The sequence below is a fragment of the Rutilus rutilus genome, assembly GCF_951802725.1.
Source record: "Rutilus rutilus genome assembly, chromosome: 14".
Lineage (NCBI taxonomy): Eukaryota > Metazoa > Chordata > Actinopteri > Cypriniformes > Leuciscidae > Rutilus > Rutilus rutilus.
Window position 1 is genome coordinate 23,374,919 of NC_140219.1, and position 25,894 is coordinate 23,400,812.

General features: G+C 36.3%; 2 protein-coding genes across 5 annotated transcripts; both read left to right on the forward strand.

Annotated features, from left to right (window-relative positions):
• Nucleotides 1–7: 7 nt before the first annotated feature.
• On the forward strand, nucleotides 8–4,940 carry tmem216 (transmembrane protein 216; the record flags this gene model as incomplete). 4 transcript variants are annotated; one of them, XR_014629743.1, is made up of 7 exons in its annotated part: nucleotides 8–89; nucleotides 882–895; nucleotides 989–1,082; nucleotides 1,175–1,267; nucleotides 2,808–3,009; nucleotides 3,221–3,318; nucleotides 4,885–4,940. XR_014629743.1 is itself a non-coding variant. In XM_084429695.1 (6 exons), 6 exons carry the CDS (start codon nucleotides 8–10, stop codon nucleotides 3,234–3,236), a joined length of 501 nt encoding a protein of 166 aa, XP_084285821.1. The 4 variants fall into 4 exon arrangements, 3 of the variants coding, with proteins under 3 accessions (XP_084285821.1, XP_084285820.1, XP_084285822.1); XM_084429695.1 differs by lacking the exon at nucleotides 4,885–4,940 and having other exon boundaries at nucleotides 3,221–3,399; XM_084429694.1 differs by lacking the exons at nucleotides 882–895; nucleotides 4,885–4,940 and having other exon boundaries at nucleotides 8–106; nucleotides 3,221–3,399.
• pde6a (phosphodiesterase 6A, cGMP-specific, rod, alpha) lies at nucleotides 4,916–25,430 on the forward strand. Its single transcript, XM_084429690.1, has 22 exons — nucleotides 4,916–5,501; nucleotides 8,058–8,210; nucleotides 8,570–8,659; nucleotides 8,766–8,906; nucleotides 10,672–10,746; nucleotides 10,893–10,957; nucleotides 11,379–11,445; nucleotides 11,673–11,720; nucleotides 11,871–12,020; nucleotides 13,416–13,559; nucleotides 13,816–13,881; nucleotides 13,961–14,107; nucleotides 15,002–15,109; nucleotides 15,602–15,711; nucleotides 16,376–16,463; nucleotides 16,639–16,739; nucleotides 17,834–17,941; nucleotides 18,118–18,181; nucleotides 18,768–18,842; nucleotides 19,193–19,276; nucleotides 22,575–22,743; nucleotides 23,197–25,430. The coding sequence occupies exons 1-22, from the start codon at nucleotides 5,025–5,027 to the stop codon at nucleotides 23,244–23,246; spliced, it is 2,580 nt and encodes an 859-aa protein (XP_084285816.1). The 5' UTR covers nucleotides 4,916–5,024; the 3' UTR covers nucleotides 23,247–25,430.
• The last annotated feature ends 464 nt before the right edge of the window (nucleotides 25,431–25,894 follow it).

Below are 25,894 nucleotides of genomic sequence, written 5' to 3' on the forward strand. Positions count from 1 at the left end.
TTTCTTGATGCGGGTTTTGATTGGACGGATGATGTCTGTCTCCGCCCACAATATGCCGTTTCCATGGCGATCCAACATGGCCGCACACGGTAAGCAGGACGTTGATGTGTGGGATTTTATTGTAACGACTTGATTTTAGCTCAATGTCGTCACGCATTAACCTATGTTTTTATTGTGAATACAGTACGTGTCTTTAATGAAACCAAATAAACTGTTTTGTGAAGAAACAAGCAGTCAAATAGTGACAGTCTGTATCGGATAGAGAGGAAGCATCGTCTAGCTAATGGTAGCCATTCACACTACTGTGTTGTCATGGCATGCAAAGAAAAAATGATTGCTGGTTTGTATTATCTGTTGTCTATGAATGTCAATGTCTTATGAGCTGAACGTTTCGAAAATTTTAATTTATCTGCTAGATCGGGATGATTGAATCGGGTTACCGTTTGTGGCACAAAACATGGTGAAGCTCGACTCGTTTTGTCATTATTGTAACATACCCACTTTGTTCTTGTGGTATTTATGTGTTGCTTCTGTCTAATAGACACTGTAGAAGTTGCAACTAAAGCTCGCTGTCTGAGAAGACTTCCAAAGGCGTTGTCGTTTCGCTAGTGAAACTGAGTTTTGACCCAAAATAAAATCAACGCAACCAGCTAGGATTTTTTCGTTGTTGTGTATTTAAAAAAAAGAAAAAAATTCATGAGACTGAAAAATATTGATAACCAAATGTATTTTCATGTATTCAACATCATTTCTTAAAGTTTGCTAAAAACAGATCTATAAATATTTATAGTGATCAGATTTGTGTTAAATTTAGGACCAAAACACCGAGGTCCTCCAGACCTACGTTATGTTCATTAATTCAGTATTTTTTACTTTTGCAGGAAGACAACCTGTTGTATCCTTTCAGGTCTTTCATCCCTTCACTTGGCAGTTTCCTTGTTAATTACACGTATATATTTTTATGTTTCTTCTTAACAAAGTCTCTCAGTTGTCCTCCACCCCACTGCAGATCCTGTTTCATTTGAACGGCTGGTATTTTGCAGCATTTTTCATCGCTGAGATTCTTATGTTTATCTATAAAGGTGGGGTATGGACTCATATATGTACTCAAGTTTATATATATATATATATATATATGTATGTATATATTTGTGATGTAATCTGGCTTTTGTAGGGGTGATACTCCCTTACCCACAAGCTAACCTGATATTGGATGTTGTCCTGCTGCTCCTCTTCTTGGGCCTTGAGACCCTCAGACTCTTCTATGGTCAGTGTGATAAAATGTTGTTTTGTGAGCGGTGCTTTGTACAAGTTGCAGCTGTAGAACTGACTCTATGTCAATCAGAGGACTGAAATGATCCTCATTCAGAAGCCCTCATTGGGGAGCAGGGTTGATCAAAACTTGAAATGCCAGGCAGAGCAATTTGCTGTGTTGCCGTTCAAAGAAATAAAATAATCACACAACAGATGTATTAGTCTTATAAAAGTTTTGCGAAATAATAATATTAATAATTACACTATTCATTTTCATTAATCGCTTATTTATTCCTTGATATGTACAATACATTTTTCTCTAATTAACTGATTAGACACTTTTTTTTTTTTTTTTTTTTAAGTTTGGGGGAAATTAATATTTTTATTCTGTAAGGAAGGATGCATTAAATTGATCAAAAGGGGTATCACAGTTTCTACAAATATATTAAGCTAAATTGTTTTTAACAAATATATTTTTAATTATCAAGTAATTTAATATATTGATAGAGGTTAGTTTGAATTGCAATAATATTATATAATACTATATTACTATATCAAAATTCAGTCTTGGTAAGACTGATTTCAAAAACATTTAAAAAATCTTACCAACCTCAAACTTTTGAACGGTAGTGTATTTCTAATTAGTTAATCAGAGAAATATATATTATACAACGTACATATCAAGGCATAAAAAGCCATAAATAGTTAAATTGAATAATGTAGTTGTTATTATTGTGCAAAACTTTTGTAAGACTGACTATTACATTTCTTAGAATTGGAATGCAATAAATTCCTCTTACTGGCATTTAAAGTAAAAAGTGAGAGTGAAAACTAGGGAACGCTTCAATATAAGGTGACATAGTTACACGTTACGACATGTACTTACTATAGTAATGACGTAATGAAGTAACTAACCTTAAACCAAACCCTAACCGTAACTCTATAGTAACTACATGTAGTTCATTAATATTACTCAGTACTTATAACTACAATGTAACCACATCACCTTAAAATACAGTGTTACCGAAAACTAAATTCAGTTCAGTTAGTTTAGGTTTATATTGTTTGGCTTGATTTTGAAGACATAAATTATTGCATTCTGGAAAATTGGAAACCTGTCTTTCCATTGTCCTTAAAATAATTAAAACATTTTAACTATAATGAAACATTAATGAAATGCAAATAACAATACAGTAATAATTCATATGAAAATGGAAAATATTTAAAAACTACTTGTTTTACTAATTATTATTCTTCTTCTTATTATTATTATTGTTTTTCCGATTGCCTACCATTTGAATTTGATTTGCGATTCTACATTCTGTTTGCGGCATCAGTTTAAGTTCAGTTAGAATTCTGGAATTGAATTCTAAAGACATTCTCTGCTCAGCTCTGAATGCAGCACAACCCTGCTTTGGCGATGAGTGGATGATTGTCATAACAGCTTGATAACAAAGATTGATTGCCCTTTTTGCTGAGTACACTTTGTATTGGTGAAAGTGCATTGATCCATGTAGCAAATGAAATAATGGCGTGTGAAATGTGACTTTCAGGCTGGAAGGGGAACCTGTGTCAGCGCTCTCTGGCTCTGTGTGTGAGTGTTGGTATTCTGGTGCCCTGTGCAGTGCTGAGCGTCTACTTCCTGTTGCTTCAGACCTTTGTTCTACGCCTTGAGTTTGTACTCAATGCTGTGCTGCTCTGCTTTTACAGCTTTGAGCTGGTTCTGGGAATGATGACGATCTCTGTTTTTTCAAGGTGACTGGTTTTGTATTTTTTTTAAACATATTTATCCCATAGTATTAAAGAGGCATACACATTATACAGAGACATATACATGGATTAGAATAGATATACGAAAGTGGGAATTTAGAGAAGCAATTTTTGTTATTAGGTAACTGACTTGCTTAACACAAAGTTTTTTAAAATCCTAGATGTTTATACCCAGTATTTTTTCACTCTCTTTCAGGGCCAACATTTATTAAGTCCTTCTGCTTTTTTGATGTCAGGATGAAATCATTGAAGAGAATATGATGCAGTCTTTCAGACTGACTGCTGTCAAAACATGTATGTTTCATAAAACAGACATTTCACATGTACACTTTTTCTAAAATATATATGAAGCGAATATATAATAAAACATTTTTTTAATGTAAATGTAAAGATTGCCATTATTAAATGGTGGAGTGAAACAATTGTCATCATACATTTACTAAACACACACACGCACACACACACACACACACACACACACATATATATATATATATATATACTCTTCAAAAGTTTGTGATCTGTAAGATTTTTTGTTTTTAAAGGAAATCTCTTATGCTCACCAAAGCTGCATTTATTTGATGAAAAATACCAGAAAAACTGTAATATTGTGAAATATTATGATAATTTAAAATAACTGCTTTCTATTTGAATATATTTTAAAATATAATTTATTCCTGTGATGCAAAGCTTAATTTTCAGCATAATTACTCCAGTCTTCAGTGTCACATGATCCTTCAGAAATCATTCTAATATGCTAATTTGATGCTCAAAAAACATTCATTATTATTATCAATGTTGAATTTTTTTTTTTTTTCAGGATTCTTTGATGAATAGAAAGTTCTATTTCATTTATTTGAAATATAATTTTTTTGTAACATTATAAATGTCTTTACTGTAACTTTTGATTCTACTAATTGATACTAATTTAACCCTTCCTTGCTGAATAAAAATATTGATTTCTTTTATTTATTCCCCCCCTCCCCCCCAAAACAATTCTTACTGACCCTAAAGTTCTGAACAGTAGTGTATAGTTACAACAGATAAATGCTGTTCTTTTGAACTTTCTATTCATCAAAGAATCCTGAAAAAAATGGTACATATCTGTTTACAACATTGATAATAATAATAATAAACGTTTTTTGAGCACCAAATCATCATATTAGAATGATTTCTGAAGGATCATGTGACACTGAAGACAGGAGTAATTATGCTGAAAATTCAGCTTTGCATCACAGGAATGAATTACATTTTAAAATATAGAAAAATTGTAATAATATTACTATTAATATTAAAATGAATATATCTGAATATATTTTAAAATGTTTTTTTTTTTTTTTTTTTTTTGTGGCAAAGCTGAATTTTCAGCAGCCATTACTCCAGTCTTTATTCTACTCCAAATATGCTGATTTGGTGCTCAAAAATATTTCTTATTATTATCATCAATGTTGAAAACGTTTGGGCTGCTTCGTATTTTTGTGGAAACAATTAGCCTATACGTTTTTTTCAGGATTTTTTGATGAATAGAAAGTTCAAAATTACAGCATTTATTTGAAAAAATTATATGTAAATATAACATTATATTGTATTATATTTAATGCATCCTAAATAAAAGTAATTATTTAAAAAATATACTTAATAAGCCTTAACTTTTGAAAGTTATGTTTGCTTTTTGACTAGGGATACAATTTATGCAGACCCTCTTGTGCTTTACTTAAATACAGTCTTGGCGTCTCCATGCAACCTTAATCTTAAAAACGACTCATTTTTCAGATTTTCTAATTGTGTCAACAAATGTTTATGCAAAATGGCTGTGGCTGCTGTCAGGTGAATGTCATAATCCTTATTACAATTGGACAGGATTATGAGCACACGTAGACGCTTCTTTAAAACAATCTCCAGTAATCCCAAAGGTTTCTCGGCGTCCTGCTGCCAGGTTTCATAGGACAACTATAACGCAATTTAGAAAAGTGTAATACTTCACTGACAGCTAAGATAAAATGGCTGCAGTGGACAAGGATGTGGCTGAGAAGTTTTTGGACAGTAATCCAACATTTGCCAAGGAGTACTATGACTCCAGGTTCCGGCCGAAGGTCATCTCCGAACTTCTGTCGACCACCAAGAAAACAGCAGTGGACGTCAGCTCTTACCATGACCTGAGCTCTATTGAGGAGTGCGAGATCATTTTCGATATGGTGCGGGACATGCAGGAAAACCTGCAGATGGAGAGGGCCGTGTTCAACCTCATGCGGCATCTCACCTTCATTATGCGAGCCGACCGCATGAGTCTCTTCATGTACCGCCAGAGGAACGGCATAGCTGAACTGGCCACGCGAATCTTCAATGTCCATAAAGATGCCACACTGGAGGAGTGTCTGGTGCCACCGGACAGTGAGATTGTGTACCCGCTGGACACCGGCATTGTGGGCCATGTGGCCACTGCCAAGAAGACCGTCAATATTCCTGATGTCACACAGGTAGGATTATGGAGGCTTGTTTCTGTCACGGAATAAAAAATAAAAAGAGGTATTTGCAACTTTTTATCTTACAATTCTGATTTTATTTTTGTTGATATCTCATAATTTTGACTTTTTTTCTCAGATTTGTGACACAAACTTGCAATTCGGAGATAAAACGTCAGAACTGCGATATATGAACTCATAATTCAGGATTGTGAGGAAAAAGTCGCAGATACCTTTTTATTGTTTTATTATGTGGCAGTGTATGGAAACGAGCTTTCATTTAGGAATAGGATAGCTAGCCATACCTAGTTAACCAGTTATACCATACATACCTAAAAAAGTGATCAATAAGTTATTACAACATGTTTTTACATTGCTTTAACTCATCAAAATAAGCTATTTTAATCTTTGTTTATAAGTTATGCAAGATTCAACTCATTTTAATGTCAGTTTTATGTAATTTAAGTTGAAATGACTTAAACATCCAAGTTGATTGTACTTCAAAATGTAAGGCAGCAACAGTGTATCTCGGTCCTGTGAGTTATTAATATGAGAGTGCAATTCACATTATTACCAGTAGAGAGCAGTGCAACGCTAACATTTTATAGGCATATTTTCATCAGTTATGATCAGACACACCAAAATATAAGTGAATGACTGCGTGACTATTTAAAATTTCATTTTTATTAGCAGAATAAATTATAGTTTTGTCCTTCCTGTTTTTATTGAATTATGTATGAACCGACTTTTCTGGCATTAAAAGAAAAGAAAAAAAATTAAATAGGCCAACAGACGTTCCTTATCTCTAAAATAGGATTTTATGCTAATTATAAGGGCCCATTGCTGATAAATTTGAGAAATGTGCAGGAGATGATGTTGCACAGACAGATATGACTGAATGTGTTGTGTGCAGAGACAGCCATGAAATCTCCCTCTCTCTTTGATTATAAATTACTTTTTTCTTTGGCACACAATGTGCTTCACTGCTTCTCAGACAGCAATATACTTTCCTCCGTACTGCTCATAATCACTTAAAAAAATGGGGTTTCTCAGTCTTTGACAAAGGCGTTATGTGACTGAAATACCAAGTAAGCCTATTTGAAACCCTCAAGGTGGCAACAGCATCCTATCTCAGTTTAAGATGTCTGCCAGACTCAGATGTGCTGATATTTGTAAGCAAGCACGTATGCGAAAAGTGTTGCCCTCTTTTTAAGCGTAACACATTGGACAGTGTGTGATTTTTGTAGGCTACATTCTGAGAATCATATTTCTTCAATTTTTATGTGTATGGCACTGTAGCTCAGTTATTAATATGCAAGGCTAGTGCTGGTGGATTAGAGCAGGTCAGCGCTCTTCCTCAGTTTGTTATGTTACCAGGTCTGGAGGGGATAAAAGTATTTAATCTGAGTTGAATTAGAGCGATCCTGGATTAAATCTAAAGGTCAGTGTCTAACGCCATGTTCCACAAGTCAGCAGAATATCAGTGCTTACATTCAACTCTACATTTAACATTCCCTTTCTATTGTTGATGTGGAACAGAATATGGAGAATTGAATGTTTCAAAGGAACCTGTGTGTTTATTCATATCAGTTATTCAAATATTATCTAGAATTATATTTTTGTCTGATATTGGCCAAATAGAAAAAAGAAAATAGTTCCACTTTATGTTAAGGTATGTAATTATGCATGTAAATACTGAGTAATATTATTTAACAGGGTTAGTTGCATGTAATTATGCATGATTTAAAGTGTTACCAAATATTTAAATGCATTTCATTAAATACACTGCAAAAAATCATTTCTTATGTTATTTTTGTCTTGGTTTCCAGTACAATTCTTAAATCAAGATAAAGACAATTGCTTGAGATGCAAAATTACATAAGATATTAAGCAAAAATGTAAAATTATTATTTCTGGCTTACAACAAAAACAAATATGCCAGTATCGTAAAAAAAATTTTTTTCTTGTTTTAAGCTCAAGCTCACTTAATTTTGACACATTTTTTTAGAAAACAAGTATTACTATCAGTCAAATAGCTTCTTAAGTAGTGTTATCTTGAGGTGTAGATATTTTAATTGGAAACCAAGACAAAAATAGTGAGTAAGGACTTCTCTTTTTTTTTTTTTTTTTGCAGTGTAAAAATATTTGGTAACACTTTACAATAAGGTTCCATTTGTTAACATTAGTTAAATGCTTTTAGTTAACATGAACTAACAATTAAAGCATTCTAAAGCATTCATTCATTTAAGTTAATGTTAATTTCAAAACGTACTAATACAAAAGTTGTATCTTTTAATATTTAATGGACCTGAGGTTGATTTACTTTTTATTAACTAACATTAAAATACTGTAACAAATATATTGTATATTGATTTTTTATTAATGTTAATGCATTTGTATTATTGTAAAGTGTTTTACCATTTTACTAGGCATTGTAACTAGCAATTAATCCTCCAAACTTTTATTCAAAGGTAAATTAAATGATTTAATTGTGCGCATCAGTGACGTTTTAGCTTAACACTGATTTAACGTTAACATTCTCACCATGAATAAATGTGCTTCCCTCTCCAGGACAGCCACTTCAGTGACTTTGTAGACACCCTGACAGATTACCAGACCAAGAATGTGCTCGCGACTCCCATTATGAACGGCAAAGACATGGTGGCCGTCATGATGGCGATCAACAAGATCGGTGCTCCACATTTCACTGCTCAGGATGAAGAGGTAGTATTCACTCATATCATCCTTTGTAATACTAGTGAGTACAGCACTTTGGGTTTAAACTCAACAATTAGTCTCGGTGAGGATGCCAATTTGAAATGTAAACAATGCAGAAAATAATAATTATACACATATTTTTAATCTCAATCTCAAAAGTTATGACAATAGGTTTTTTACATTGCTTTAACTCATCAAAATAAGTTCAGCTCATTTTTGAAGTCAGATTAATGTAATTTAAGTAAAAAATGTAAGGCAGCAACTTTTCGATTAATATTAATACAGTGAAAGCACTTTGATTAAACTGGCTTCTACAGAACAGATGAAATGCTCTATTGAAGTAAATCAAACTCTGTGTCTTGTAGACGCTGAAGAAGTATCTCAGCTTTGCCAATCTTGTGCTTCGAGTGTTTCACCTGAGCTACCTGCACAACTGTGAAACCAGAAGGGGACAGGTAGGATTTCTTCAAGACATTAACCATTAACGAGACTTTAAGACATTTACCAATAAACACTGCCACTTAAAGTCTTTTGTCATTTTCCCTCATATCTTCATTGAAGGTGTTGCTCTGGTCTGCCAGCAAAGTGTTTGAGGAGTTGACTGACATTGAGAGACAGTTCCACAAGGCCCTCTATACAGTCCGAGCCTTCCTCAACTGTGACCGCTACTCTGTGGGCCTCCTCGACATGACCAAAACTAAAGTGATTGTTTATCTATCTATCTATCTATCTATCTATCTATCTATCTATCTATCTATCTATCTATCTATCTATCTATCTATCTATCTATCTATCTATCTATCTATCTATCTATCTATCTATCATTTTAACTATTTATGATCCATGCAGCTGAATTTGTAACTTGAGTTAACTATTTGTAAATAGTTTGGGTCACACTTTAGTGTACATGCATAAACAAATTACTTCACTTTTGCTGCTATTGATGTGGGATCCGGGTAAGGTTAGGGTCAGGTTTGGTGGTATGGGTAGGTTTAAGGATGGGGTATGGTAAGGGTCAACAGGTTACACTTTATTTTAAGGTGTCATTGTTACAGTGTAATTATATATTTAAGTACTGAGTAATATTAAGCAACTACATGTACTTACTGTAGGGTTAGGGTAGGATTTTTATTTGGTTGAAGGTTAGTTGCATGTAATTATGCATAATTTACTGTTATTACTATGGTAAGTACATGTAACATATGTAACAAGGACACTGTAAAGTGAAGTGTTACCTAATTACATGCCGGTATTTCTTTAAAATATAAGTACAATGTAAAAACATCTATATGCAATAAGTGCATTGCATCAAATTGTTAATTATTTTGGCCTGACAAACCTAGCTCGGGCCAGACTTTCAGACTGTTCTGATTTGGTGTGTCTTTTCGAACTGATCTGATTTACGATTATGTTAAACGGATGATCAAAACTACGAAAAGTTCCGTAGACTTTCATTGAGGGGGTCAAAACTTTAATACAGTAACTCTAATAGAGTATTTAAGCTTCATCCACTACATATCTTTCACTAGCAACTAGCTTAGGACATGCTAGCAAAATGCTAAATCATGCTAGCAACGTTCTAAATCATACAAGCAACATACTAATTCATGTTAACACGTTAAACATGCTAACAACATGCTAATTAGCGCTAGCAATGTGGTAAAACACGTCAGCAACATGTTAAATAATGCTAACTGTGCTAAAACATGACAGCAACATTCTAATTCAAGTTAACAACATGCAAATTAATGTTAACAATGTGCTAACACAGGCCAGCAACATAATAAGAAAAGTTATCAATGTGTTGAAACCTGTTAATTCATGCTAGCAAAACGTTAATTCATGTTAGCACTGTGTTAAATCATGTTACCAATATGGTAAAGCATGCTATCAACATCCTAATTCATGTTAGCAATGTGGTAAGACATTTTAGCAACATGCTAATTCATGTTAGAAAAGTGTTAAATCATGTTAGTAATGTGGTAAAACATGCTATGTGGTAAAACAGCAATGTGTTAAAACATACTAATTCATGTTAGCGACATGCTATATGGTAAAATAGCAATGTGTTAAACATACTAATTCATGTTAGCGACATGTTAAAACGTTATCAATGTGTTAAAACATGTTAGCAACATGCTAATTCATTCAAGCAAAGTGCTAAAACATGCTAGCAACATGCTAATTCATGTTAGCAACATGTTAAATCATGCTAGCCACAGTAAACCCTTCAAACTTAGAGCTTTTCGAAGTTAGTGTAAAGTTTCAGACCTGGCTTTGTCAAGCCAACATCAAAGTTTGTCTTCTAACTTTACTCATCTAGTTTACATGTTACTACATCGTAGTTAAAGACACTTAAAATAAAGTGGGACTGTAAATTGTAGCTTTTATTCGCATGTATATTTGCCAGTTGAGGCATTTTTAAATATTATTTTTTTTTTATTTTTTTTATTTCTCTTGCCTGTAGGAGTTCTTTGATCTTTGGCCCGTACTAATGGGAGAGGTGCCCCCATATAGTGGACCGAAGACACCTGATGGCAGAGTGAGTGATCCACATTGCATAAATAAGAAATATGTATTTAGTTAATCATGTCAGAGAAACACAAAATTTCCCTGAAAGGATCCTTATGAGTTCTTACTTGCTGTCACGTCTGTTGTGTTTTACTTACGCAATTAATTATGCTTCAGGAAGTGATTTTCTACAAAGTGATTGATTACATATTGCATGGAAAGGAGGAGATCAAAGTAATTCCGTAAGTTAATTCATTTTTATTGCCTGTTAAATTTTACTGTGCGCTACCACTTGGCATTTAATTAAGCCCACATGCCTTATCATGCATCAATCTACATAACATGCATTGTAAATGTTGTACCTTATAAACATATTAAGAAATGGCAAGATGCAAGCTGGCCAGATAGTTATGAGTGTTTGCAAGGTTGGGCCAAACTTATTTTAAATTGTAATAATATTTTACAATATTATTATGAAATAAATGCAGTCTTGTTGAGCATGAGACTTCTTTCAAAAACATTAAAAAATCTTACAGACCCCAAACTTATGCACAGCAGTGTATATTTTTGATTTCTCTAGACCACCTAGAAAATAAAAGATGGGGTTTATTATAGGAAAGTTCTGTATAGTTCTTGTCAGACGCATATTCGTTGTCGTTACAGTAACCCTACTCCTGACCACTGGGCATTAGTAAGTGGGCTTCCCACCTACGTTGCAGAGAACGGCCTGGTGAGAGTCCAGACCTCCATCCTCCTCCACTGACGCCACAGTAGTCAGACAATTTGAAAGCTATTATGGTTTATAATGCCCCTGTCATGTGCACAGTGAGGGGGAATAGAATGTGCTCCCACACTGAAATGATGGATAATTGTAATTTTGTGAACTGTAATTAATCAGCAAGCAATACCCCTTCTCAGTGAGCGTGACTGCTGCTTTCCCTTCACTCTGTCTTACAGATCTGTAATATCATGAACGCTGCTCAAGACGAGCTCTTTGACTTTCAAGTGAGATCACCTTAGCTTATGCTTCCTACATAATCAATTCAATTGAATGAACAGTCTTCCAAAAGCTGTATATCTTACCTTTTTTGTATATCTACTAAACTAAATATGTTCCTGAAATATTATTGAATTGAATTATTTTTGTCCTGCCAGAAAGAACCTCTGGATGAATCTGGATGGACAATAAAGAATGTGCTCTCTTTGCCCATCGTGAACAAGAAAGAGGAAATCGTTGGCGTGGCCACATTCTATAACAGGAAAGATGGAAAGCCTTTTGACGAACAGGATGAAACACTAATGGAGGTATTTGAGGCCACAGTATAGACCAGTAGTGTGTCATAGCTAAATATACAATAATGGATGAATCAGCAGACTCTGCATTATTTATCCATAGTGTGTTTTGCCCCTTGAAAGCTAAACCAAAGACTTAATGTCTCTTTGAGCTACAGTCCACAGAAAGGACTTTTTTTTTTCTTATTTGTGGGCATGTGACATTTTTTTGTAGTCTTCAGATTAATTTCTGTCTGATCTGTCTAATATTTTTAATCTGATTTCTGTCAGATTCATACTTTATCTTAATGTAAATCTGAAATGAAATTGTGAATCTAAACCCGAATCGGAATTTGAATCGGTATCTCAACCTTCAGTAAATATGAACCTGAATCTAAATGTGCATCTAAACCTGAATCTGAACCTGAATCTAAACCTAAATGTGAACATGAATAAAAATGTGAATCTAAACCTGAATGTGAACCTGAACCTGAACCTCAATCTACAGTAAATGTGAATGAGAAATTGTATATTTACACGACAATGAAATGCTTAAAACGGAGAAGTTTTTCCTTTTGAGTTTTCTGCGTACAGACAACACCATTATCAAAACGATCCCCATTCACACGGATCTGCGAAAACTAATAAAAAACCCTGTATTCTGCTGCCAGGCCATTAGATGGCGATGAAACACTATAGACTGAAAACGTAACACGCATGTGCATGACGTCATCGCCTCCAGAGATTTGCGTTTTTGTTGTTTACACGGAGACCGTTTTCAAAAACTTGCACTTTGAAACCCGTTTTCAAAACTTTGCGTTTTCAGGCACCCAAACCAACGAACGGCCAAAATGCATAAAAAGTTTTACGTTTTTAGTTGAAAACGGTGTCGTGTAAACAGCCCCTAAACCTGAATCTGAAACTGAATCTCAACCTACGGTAAAATTGACCCTGAATGTAAATGTGAATCTAAACCTGAATGTAAATCTGAACCTGAATCTCAACCTAAACATATGAACCTGAATAAAAATGTGAATCTAAACCTAAATCTGAATGTGAGCCTGAATCTCAACCTACAATAAATGTGAATCTCAACCTACGGTAAATATGAACCTGAATGTAAAGCTGAATCTAAACCTGATTGTGAATCTGAACCTGAATCTCAACCTACAGTAAATATGAACCTGAATGTAAATATGAATCTAAACCTGAATGTGAATCTGAACCTGAATCTCAACCTAAATGTGAGCCTGAATGTAAATGTAAATCTAAACCTGAATCTGAATGTGAACCTGAATCTCAACCTACAATAAATGTGAATCTAAACCTGAATCACAACCTACGGTAAATATGAACCTGAATATAAATGTGAATCTAAACCTGCATGTAAGGCTGAATGTAAATGTAATCAATCTGTGTCTATTTCAGTCACTCACTCAGTTCCTGGGCTGGTCAGTGCTGAATACAGACACTTATGACAGGATGAACAAGCTGGAAAATCGCAAGGACATCTTTCAGGACATGGTCATGTACCATGTCAAGTGCAGAAAGGATGAGATTCAGAATGTCTTGGTGGGTTTCTCCAACTTGACAGGGCCTATTCCCTAGTATGCACTAATTAAAATAAATTACAGTACATTGGTAATGCTGGTAATAGCAGTACATCATATTTGTACAGTATGAATTAGCTTGATCATGTGGAGGAGCAGTGCTGTCATATATGACACTATGATTGATTGTCTGATTAAAAGGGGTTGTATGAGCATAAAATAATCATCTTGGAATATCAGCAGTGTGAAACTGACCTTGTTTTTTTGTATGTGTTCAGAACACACGTGAGTTGTACGGGAAAGAGCCTGATGAATGTGAAGAGGACGAGCTGGAGAATATTCTGGTAAAACACAAAAAATCATTCTTGGTTTAAAGTCTCGTTGTTTTATAGCTGTGTGTCTTCATGCTGTTGTTCTCTACAGGCTGAGACACTGCTAGACTCAAAGAAGTCAGAGATCTTTGAGTTTCACTTCTGTGACTTTGAGTTCTCTGAGCTGGACCTAGTGAAGTGTGGCATCAAGATGTACTATGAGCTGGGTGTTGTAGACAAGTTCCATATTCCACGTGAGGTGAGTGGTGATGCCAGGTAACCTATTAAAGTTAGAATAAAATCATAAAAAAGCTGTCATAAATCCCAAAAGGTAAACAAATGAACAAATTGATTGGGTTGTTTCATATATTAAGCATTACAACATAACACTAGCTACATATAATACATATTACTATTACTAGGGATGTGCGCAAGTACTCTGAAGGAAAACACCAATGATCGATAATGTAAAAAATGATTGGTCATGATTTTGCACTTTGAACTCAGTAACTACTCAGAGGCACAAATGAATGCAACTCCATTTAAGAACCTTCTCTTTAAGTAATATATGGCACAATATGACACCGAGTGCGGAACTCCCATCAAGCTAGTCACAATGAAAATAATGTGGCAGCTTATTATGTTTTTACACTAATCTGCAGGCAGCACAAAAAGATGGCCTTTGAGGTGTTTAAAATTTATTTGATCACAGTCTTCAGAAAGAACCACCATATAGTCAGATAACACTACTAATAAGTTAATAAAATATTTGAGAACATTTAAGAAATATTTCAGGAATTGCACTTAGGAACATTCTTACGAACTTCTCAGAATTTACTTATTTAGGAAGATTTTCATGGTCCCTGGTCTCTAGATATTGCTTGGGTACCAATTTTTGGCCATTTTGTCATTTTGCAAAACAAGATATCATTATCATTGATATCATGTCCACAACACAAATGGTGCAGGGTGAGATATGCACCAAAGTTAGTATTCATCATTGTCTTATGTATGTACACCCTAGCGAGTACCCAACTATTGCTGCTACAAGTCATTAAAGAGATACTGAATTCCAAGATACTTTATTGCACATTGTAAATACAATATTTCCAGTGCCTTGTAAGACTGAAAGCTGACATTGCTTTATCTCTAGACCCTGGTGCGCTTTGTGTACTCAGTCAGTAAAGGTTACAGGAAGATCACCTACCACAACTGGAGGCATGGCTTCAACGTTGGCCAGACCATGTTTACACTGCTCATGGTAAGAGAAAACTCTCTCAGAATAAAAAAAAATTGAGTTCTAGACCTAATTAAGAGGGTCCTAAAAATCTCATCTCAGTCCCCTTAAAATCTGTGCTTGCCTAAGTTACAAGTGTTCATCTTGCTACAGAAACCCTACTTTCCTTAACAAACAAACCAGACCTGTTACCCTTGTAACTAAGCATTTGATAAATTTGCCTCTCTGTTTGGTGGGTGCTAGTGTCGTGGGCCTTTTTTTAGGTAATATGTTTAATGATACGGCCCACCTCCAACGCATATCCTCTGAAATGGCAGACCCTTCTAATTAATCATCCAAGTGTAACCCTGCTCCTGGTAAAGTCATGTGTAATCACAGTGGATGGGGTATTGGAACGCTGGAAGAAATGCAGGCCAGGCATTTTCTTCACCGAGCCTAATGAGCCCTCACTAGTCAGCGTCTTGCTCTACAAGGCTCCTCCTTCAAGCCCATTAAACCGGTTCTCATGTTTCTCAGACAGGTGACCTGAAGCGCTACTATACGGACCTGGAGGCGATGGCGATGGTGACCGCTGGGCTCTGTCATGATATTGACCACCGCGGCACTAACAATCTCTACCAGATGAAGTATGTACTCATTACTGTCAACGTACCACTGCTCTTATCAAAGAAAAATGTGAATGTATAACAATATTCACAAATACTGTTTGAAGACTTTCTCTCTTTTAAATCATCAGGTTTTTTTTAAAGGACACCCGTGGAAGTCATGGGTCACATGGTTATCAATGCAGGATAAGACATGTCTACATTTAAAAAGACGGTCCCACTTTAGATTATGGTCCAATTCTCACTATTAACTACAACTTTTGCCTCAATAAACTACTAATTACTGCTTATTAGTAGTTAGAAAGGTAGTTGTTAAAGCTGCAGTCCATAACTTTTGGCGCTTGAGCAGTTAATAAACAGCTAATGGTCTAAAATCGAATATAACACTTATGTGTGTAGCGTAGTGATTCAGGATAAGACAAGAACATGGTTTGGAAAATAGATTCATAATGTACTCGTTTATTATCTAAATTTTGAAAAGACTGCAACTTTAAGTTAAGGTATTGGGTAGGATTAAGGGATGTAGAATATATATTTAATGTATGTCAAAAGGCAACATTTAGATTTGATTGATTTTAATCATGCTAAATTTTGCAGGCTGAAATCTTGCATTATGCATTAAATTTGATTGAAAGTCTGTGACCTCCTGTGTCTTGAGAATCATTTTCTGTGATGATTTTGCCAGGTCTGCGAATCCACTGGCAAAGCTGCATGGTTCCTCCATTCTGGAGAGGCACCATCTGGACTTTGGAAAAACTCTACTTAGAGATGACGTAATGCTGAATTTTTTTATATATTTCTAGACATTTTTCAGAAGGCTTCAGACATCATTACAATTTTGAACTCTGCAGACCATTGAGAATGTACATCTAGTTGATAAGCCCCATAAATAACTGCCTCCTCACTCACAACCAGCAGTTTCCTCACTGAAATAATTTGTTTTCCAAGGCCTTAAATATCTACCAGAATCTGAACCGAAGACAGCACGAACTCGTCATCCATTTGATGGACATAGCTATCATCGCTACAGACTTGGCCTTGTATTTCAAGTAAGAAATTTATATTTCAGCCCTGTGGGATATACTTTGTGAATTATTTATTTAGAGTTATTTATTTAGAGTTAAGCCCCGTTCACACCAAGGACTATAACTATAATGATAAAGATATAGTTCCAAAAATCATTCTAAATATAAAAGAATAGCAGAGTCCACACCACACTTATAACAATAATGGCTCCAAGAAACAATATTGTTGGAATCATTTTCAGAAAGATTTTTTTTCCAGCTGATATATGATAAAAACATTGACAGCTAATCAGAATCCATCCTGCTTTAACCCTTAAATGCATGAATGTTTCGCCAATCATTATTAATATAAAAATAAAACACTCCTGATATTAGAATAAGAATTACAGAAGAATAAAATAAAGCATTTTTTTTTTTACGTTTTGGAGCTCGGAAGGGTTCAGTTTGAGCAGATGTTTTTATACCATCATCACTGTCCTCGTCAGAGCTCATTTCCCAGTACATTCAGCATCTGGCTCATATTCGTCATCTTGAACATATTTATTCTTTTGTTTTCTGCCTGCGGTAACTATGAGTGAAATGACACTTCATCAGACATTGCCACCTTGTGAAATAAAGGTGAATTCCACTTATTCAGTCATCAAAGATTAAATTATTGTTGTGCAGAAAAAAATATACTTACAATGTTACACACCTCGGGTCATTAGCGACCCTGTACCTTTTTTTTTTTTACACAAACAAATGTATGGATAAACAGGCATTCTTTTATAAAAAAAAAAAAATTCTTGCTACATTGTTTATATTGAATTTATTGAGGAATACAAAGAAGGTTGATGTCTAACTTTAAAAAATGAATGAGGAGGATGGTAGTGAATGACGTCCCGGGTCACTAAAGACCCGAGATATGCGTTTGAGGCTTAAAGAGCTTGAGTATTTAAAGTGTTAGACGCCATAACTGCAGCCTGCGCTTAGAATAAACAGACCAATATTGTGTGTTGGTGTGGACACTAATATAGTTATCGTCCTTTGTGTGAACGGGCCTTTAGTCTTGCAGCTAGAGGCTGTCAGAGCTGTATATGCATGATTAACATGAATTTAATCATGATGCGCCTCCACAGGAAAAGGACCATGTTTCAGAAGATTGTGGATCAGTCCAAGACCTACGAGAGCTGGGACACTTGGACCAAATACATGATGTTAGAAACAACTCGGAAAGAGATTGTCATGTAAGTGCTGTGAGAAAATAATGGGTTACAAATCTTATATCAACCATAATATCTGTTTGGCAAATAAGCTGATTTATATACTTGCAAAAGAAAATATGCAGCAGCTTGAATTTGGTGCCATTTAGAGTTCATAAATATGAATTCACAGCATGGTATTTTGGTTTTCCTCACCGCAGGGCTATGATGATGACTGCCTGTGATTTGTCAGCCATTGCCAAGCCATGGGAGATTCAGAGCAAGGTTAGATATTCCTAATGCATAATGCAATGTCACATGCAAGGCCTGATACTACAGCAATGTATTCAAACATCTAGGGCAGCCAAGGGTGTGACTGCATAAGAAAATAAAATTGCTGGGCTCTCGGCCGGCATAATGAGTCTGAAACCCTATTCATATGATAATGTATCCATGGATGGGTTGTTTACATTCATTGTTTAACACTCATTATTATATGCAATTCGCAGCAGACGGCACTGTAGATAATCTCACATGCGTGAGATTATATTGAGCTGTATGTCATGCTTTTTTTAAATGAATATTGCTTCTTTAAAATGTTTTTTTCTGGTAATGCTATTACTATATTCATGAAGTAGATCCAAGAACAATGATGATAGAGCTAGATTTCATAGTTGCAAATGGGACATGTGCCAGGTCTGTTTCAGTGGACATTGTTATGGAGAGATTTCTGCTTCTTCTTTAAGTCCTTAATGGTCTCCAATGCACAGTTCATATATTTTACACATAAAGTCCATATTTGCTTCTCTCCAAATGCATCTACAAATCTAAGCTTAATATTGACTGTGGCTACTTGCTCTCTGTCCTGCAGGTGGCGCTGTCTGTTGCTGCAGAATTCTGGGAGCAGGGTGACCTGGAGAGGACAGTGCTGGAGCAGCAGCCCATTGTGAGATAGCGCCTGGAATGAAGGGGTGGGAGGAGTTGGGGGGGCTGAGAGAAAAGGAATAAGAATGAAAAGTTCCCATGGGTCATGTCGTGATGTACTGCCTATTATGCGGTGCAGTGAATCAGAAAGAGCGGTCACAAAGGCCCAGTCAAACAGACTGCTTCCAAACTCCCCATTTTCTTTAGCTGTGATTGGAAATGCAGGAATATAATGTCAACTTTGGAAAAAGTGCCACTGAACTTTCTGCTTTAGTCGAATGGATCTTCACCACCGCTATGTATTCAGTTTGCATCAATATGTTGTGGGGTTTCATTTTGATACAAATTAAGCACACGTTGTTTCTTCTACAGCCCATGATGGACCGGAACAAAGCGGATGATCTTCCCAAACTGCAGTGTGGTTTCATTGATTTCGTCTGTGCTTTCGTTTACAAGGTGAGGTCCTCCATTTCGATTAGTAAACAAAACAACATGGGAATTCATTGATCTACACTTCTAAATGTTCACAGGATCCAGATGAGAGTCCATCAGGAAGCAGATACATAATCATCAGCATAAATGCACAGCGATGGTCTTGATCAGATGTCTGTATAGTTGACTTTTATTGACTGAACGTCAGAATGCAGGCCTGCTGGAATTAGAGAATGTGAAGTAAAGAGTCACAGAAGTAGGGGTGGGGGGAAATTGCTTTACATATGAATCGTGATTCTATCTTCTACCGATTCAAATCCTTTGCAAATTTCAGTGTTATTTAATAACAAAAATAAGTCTTGACTGCATTTTTTTCAGTGTGATGTAGCTTATTTGAATGCAGTTAGAATGTCTTCTAATCTTTTTGATTACAAATCTGCGAGATTTCTGTCCCTCCATTGACCGTTGCGCAACTACTACTTTGATGCTTCAAAAAATTTATAAAGAAATTGTAAAACTATTTGAATTGAGTGGTTTAGTCCAAATTTTCTGGAGAGACACGATCGCTTTATACGATGAACAGATTGAGTTTAGGATTTTATTCACATATAAACATTCAACTCACACATTAGTTGTGGTAAACGGAAACTCAAGTATGTACGCTTCACGTGCAAGAACCAGTGAGGTTCATTCATGTGTTACGCAGCACGTTTGAGCTTCCGCAAGAACCAATGAGGATCATTCTCATGTTACGCAGCACGTTTGAGCTTCCTCAAGAACCAATGAGGTTCTTTCTCGTGTTACGCAGCACGTTTGAACTTCCGCAAGAACCAATGAGGATCATTCTCGTGTCATGCAGCACGTATGAGCTTCCTCAAGAACCAATGAGGATCATTCTCGTGTTACGCAGCACGTTTGAGCTTCAGCAAGAACCAATGAGGTTCATTCTCGTATTACGCAGCACGTTTGAACTTCCGCAAGAACCAATGAGGATCATTCTCGTGTCATGCAGCACGTATGAGCTTCCTCAAGTACCAATGAGGTTCATTCTCATGTTACGCAGCACGTTTGAGCTTCAGCAAGAACCAATGAGGTTCATTCTCGTGTTACGCAGCACGTTTGAGCTTCAGCAAGAACCAATGAGGTTCATTCTCGTATTACGCAGCACGTTTGAACTTCCGCAAGAACCAATGAGGATCATTCTCGTGTCATGCAGCACGTATGAGCTTCCTCAAGAACCAATGAGGTTCATTCTCGTATTACGCAGCACGTTTGAACTTCCGCAAGAACCAATGAGGTTCATTCTCATGTTACGCAGCACATTTGAGCTTCAGCAAGAACCAATGAGGTTCATTCTCGTGTTACGCAGCACGTTTGAGCTTCCTCAAGAACCAATGAGGTTCATTCTCGTGTTACGCAGCACGTTTGAGCTTCAGCAAGAACCAATGAGATTCATTCTCGTGTCATGCAGCACGTATGAGCTTCAAGAACCAATGAGGTTCATTCTCGTGTTACGCAGCACGTTTGAGCTTCCTCAAGAACCAATGAGGTTCATTCTCGTGTTACGCAGCACATTTGAGCTTCAGCAAGAACCAATGAGGTTCATTCTCGTGTTACGCAGCACGTTTGAGCTTCAGCAAGAACCAATGAGATTCATTCTCGTGTCATGCAGCACGTATGAGCTTCAAGAACCAATGAGGTTCATTCTCGTGTTACGCAGCACGTTTGAGCTTCCTCAAGAACCAATGAGGTTCATTCTCGTGTTACGCAGCACGTTTGAGCTTCCTCAAGAACCAATGAGGTTCATTCTCATGTTACGCAGCACGTTTGAGCTTCAGCAAGAACCAATGAGGTTCATTCTCGTGTTACGCAGCACATTTGAGCTTCAGCAAGAACCAATGAGGTTCATTCTCGTGTTACGCAGCACATTTGAGCTTCAGCAAGAACCAATGAGGATCATTCTCATGTTACGCAGCACGTTTGAGCTTCAGCAAGAACCAATGAGGATCATTCTCATGTTACGCAGCACGTTTGAGCTTCAGCAAGAACCAATGAGGTTCATTCTCGTGTTACGCAGCACGTTTGAGCTTCAGCAAGAACCAATGAGGTTCATTCTCGTGTTACGCAGCACATTTGAGCTTCAGCAAGAACCAATGAGGATCATTCTCATGTTACGCAGCACGTTTGAGCTTCAGCAAGAACCAATGAGGTTCATTCTCGTGTTACGCAGCACGTTTGAGCTTCAGCAAGAACCAATGAGGTTCATTCTCGTGTTACGCAGCACGTTTGAACTTCCGCAAGAACCAATGAGGTTCATTCTCATGTTACGCAGCACATTTTAGCTTCAGCAAGAACCAATGAGGTTCATTCTCGTGTTACGCAGCACGTTTGAGCTTCTGCAAGAACCAATGAGGTTCATTCTCGTGTTACGCAGCACGTTTGAGCTTCTGCAAGAACCAATGAGGTTCATTCTCGTGTTACGCAGCACGTTTGAGCTTCAGCAAGAACCAATGAGGTTCATTCTTGTGTTACGCAGCACGTTTGAGCTTCAGCAAGAACCAATGAGGTTCATTCTCGTGTTACGCAGCACGTTTGAGCTTCAGCAAGAACCAATGAGATTCATTCTCGTGTCATGCAGCACGTATGAGCTTCAAGAACCAATGAGGTTCATTCTCGTGTTACGCAGCACGTTTGAGCTTCCTCAAGAACCAATGAGGTTCATTCTCGTGTTACGCAGCACGTTTGAGCTTCAGCAAGAACCAATGAGGATCATTCTCATGTTACGCAGCACGTTTGAGCTTCAGCAAGAACCAATGAGGTTCATTCTCGTGTTACGCAGCACGTTTGAGCTTCAGCAAGAACCAATGAGGTTCATTCTCGTATTACGCAGCACGTTTGAACTTCCGCAAGAACCAATGAGGATCATTCTCGTGTCATGCAGCACGTATGAGCTTCCTCAAGAACCAATGAGGTTCATTCTCATGTTACGCAGCACATTTGAGCTTCAGCAAGAACCAATGAGGATCATTCTCATGTTACGCAGCACGTTTGAGCTTCAGCAAGAACCAATGAGGTTCATTCTCATGTTACGCAGCAAGTTTGAGCTTCAGCAAGAACCAATGAGGATCATTCTCATGTTACGCAGCATGTTTGAGCTTCAGCAAGAACCAATGAGCTTCCACAATTACTGTTTTCACAAGCTTTTATGATATGGATAGCTAGAATAACAAGATCTTGAATGATGTAGAAGTTTCTTTATTAATCAACAATTTTACCCCACCTCCAATACTCCCCCTTTACTCATGTCCCATCCCTCTTGCAGGAGTTCTCTCGCTTCCATGTGCAGATCACGCCCATGCTAGATCGTCTGCTGAACAACAGGAAGGAGTGGAACGCTCTGAAGGAAATACATGAGGCCAAGTTAGCAAAGCTGGAAGAGGCCAAGAAAGCTAAAGAGGAAGCAGATGCTGCCGCAGCAGCTGCCAGACAAGGTAAATGGTGACTCACATAGTGTCTCAATGTTTCTCAATTGTCATTTTGGAATGAACTATTCCTTTTTGCTCATTTACATGTTCTTTCAAACCTGTATTATTTTGGTCCTTCTGTGGAACACAAAATAAGATGTTTTAAAGAATGTTTACACTTATCTTTTACATAAAGTGAGCGCAAAATGACGCAATAGAATCAGAAAAGTCCATGCGTCTAGTGCGGAATACAAGATTTTTAGTGAATAAAGACTTTCATTTTGGTGCTTTTTTGTCTTTTTGCATTCAATGTAAGGAAAAAGCAACATGAACATTCTTCCAAATTTCTCATTTTGTTTTCCACAGAAGAAAAAAACTTTTTATGGGTTTGAAACAACTTAAGGGTTTTAAAATATTTCTTACAAACAACTGACATATGTCATTTTTCTGCTTTTCCATATCCACATTCTCTCCTCACAGCAAGCGCGGGCCAATCGTCATCTCAGTCCAAGACCTGTGTAATTTCCTAGACGTCAAACTGCGCAAAAACAGACAATAAGAATGTATGACAATGTACCCATTATTTGGGCCACTTTTATTATTTCTCTCTGCAGGATATTCCTTTGGCAATTATTTACACTAGTCTTGAGCTTAAAAGTAAAGAATACCCTTTTAATGTGTTTAAGTAACAGACTATTGCAACATTTCCCACACCAGGTTTATGTCATCAACGGATAGTTTTCTTAAAGCTATAATTATCAAACTTTAGTGAATATTGGCTGAAACTGTACAGAATAGAATTCTTACATACTAAATAACATCTACATGAATACACTTTGAAAGTCCACATGAACTATTTTATTTTATTATAACTACTTATATGTAGAAATGTATAAATAAAAGTAAGGAATTGTAGAGCCTAGCCTCGTCTTTTTAAAGCTTTGTAACTGTGTTGCTGTGCAAAATAAGACTTCTGCCCCTAGGATGCAGTATGCTCGGTTGCACTTGTGTGTGTGTGCTAGTACTAACTGTCCCACTGGGACATACATAACAGTCTTACAAAAGCATTGGATAACACCTAGGGGGTGTTGGCCTAATCGACTGAGAAGGATGAGAGCCGATTGGCAGGACAGAAAATAGAGGCGGACTCAAAGCTAGCATTTACGTCATGTCAGACGCAGTCACTCACGTCAACGACTATGATGTCACGTCTTCTGCTACATTTACCCCACTCCCTCAGCAAAGAGGTGGAGTCATGAAAATCTGCAACCACTGCAAAAGCCAAAATAAGCTCTGACGTGACAGCAAATACACACGCCTATTCAGATAGATGTGCATCCCCCACATTCACACACGCAATGCCTTAGGGAATGATTATTCTGACATCCGAATCACAAACCAGCAGAGCGGCAAATTGCCACCAGCTCTCCGAATGGCTGCATTAACAGTGTTCTCATTCAGCATGTTCTGCTACATACCCTCAGTGAAAGGAACCGCCACAATTAGCTAAAATTTCTAGGCAGTCAGCATGGATACAACACAGAACACCATTTGCTATTGGCTGCCATTTCAATGCAGTAACCAATCAGACTGTTTCCAGCTGAGCTATTCTGTTTACGCAATACGCATTGTAATGTCATTGGGGGAAGTGACGGTCTTAAAGCAAGTGCTGCTGGGTTTTTCAAAATCCTCTTTTTCAAGTTGCTGTTCAGCACTCGTTCTAAGAATAGTGTTGATTTCTGTGGAAGGTATTATTGCGGTTTACTGCAGCATTCAATTTATTTTCTGGCTTAGAGATAGTAATGCAGTACATGAATGAATTACAAAGCTGAATGTTCATTATGGATTTTATTTTTTTGGAGGCAAAACAATGAATATATGTACTTTTTTTTTTCTTTTCTTTTTTTTTACAGTATATGAGGATCAGTTTCTTTCTACAGTTTAATAATGTAAACAATCTCGGAAGAGAAATGTGTTCAGTTTAAAAGGAAGCCATCATTTGCTTTTTTAAAACTATTTACATGAATTAAAATATAATTTATGACATCAAATAATTCCACTATATAGATTTGATCTAGGAAACTAGATTTGAACAATTTAAAAATACTGAAATGCATTTGTCTCCACATTCTCAAGATGTATGAAAAATCACACAATACCGAGAGAGAAAAGAAATGTTGAAAATAAAACGCATCATTTCAAGACATCCAAACCTGGACAAATATGCAACCTGTGGCATATAAATAAAAAAACTCAAAATGAAACAAATGTGTAAAAATATAAAATCTTACTAGCAGTATTTACCAAAAACTACGTTAAAAAAGAAAAATCATAGTGAATTTGATAGTCATTAGATGTAAATAGTCCCAAAAAAAAAACATTAAACCAATACAATGAAGGAAAAAAAATATGCCCTTTGACTAAAATTTTGTTTCCACAAAAGACAAGGTCTTGAAGCAGCAAAACAATGCGACATGGATGTGTGATTTATTATCTGATGCTCTGGCACCGTAATGACAAACTTTAGATCCCGTTCTTGATAAAAAAATGATCCAAGGTTTAACACAGACAATATAAACTTTCCCCAAATATAATCTGCCGATTCAATTGGAAAATTCTCCCCAATCTTGCAAGAGCATGTACTTTGTGAACAACAAATTGCAGGGCCATAGATGTAGTGAATTAAAAGTGATGTTTTGTATGAAAAAAAAAAAGTGGAACAAATCAGATGTGCACACACACACACACTCACAGGGCCAAGCCAAACGATCATGACATTCGTGAAATGGATTTGATGTGATACCGCACTTCTCCTGTATCCAAACATCAAATGTACTTTTTGGTCAACTTGTCTAGCGATTGCTAAAATGAGGGCTGGAAAAAATGTATTGCATTGAAGAAGGTTCCCTTTGGAAGTTTTATTTTTTTAATCTTTTTTTCTTTTATTTTTAATTTGGATCTGTACATTCTATATTGACAGTGTTGAAATGTATTGAAGTGTTCTGAAACACCGAATAAAATGATCTATAACAAATTATATCATCTATATATTTATCTACACAAAACACACAAATATATATATATGTATATATAATTATATATATGTATATACCTTTTATAATATGGCTGTATTGAAAAAGTTTACTTCAGTAAAGAAAACACATTGGATTGTAAAGGA

Bases quoted from the DNA above. Each gene is read 5' to 3' on its own strand.
- pde6a (XM_084429690.1), top strand. From the start codon at position 5,025: ATGGCTGCAGTGGACAAGGATGTGGCTGAGAAGTTTTTGGACAGTAAT. The intron at 13,560-13,815 runs GTGGGTTTCTCC...GTATGTGTTCAG, and splicing joins ATGAGATTCAGAATGTCTTG to AACACACGTGAGTTGTACGG. The intron at 13,882-13,960 runs GTAAAACACAAA...TGTTCTCTACAG, and splicing joins ACGAGCTGGAGAATATTCTG to GCTGAGACACTGCTAGACTC.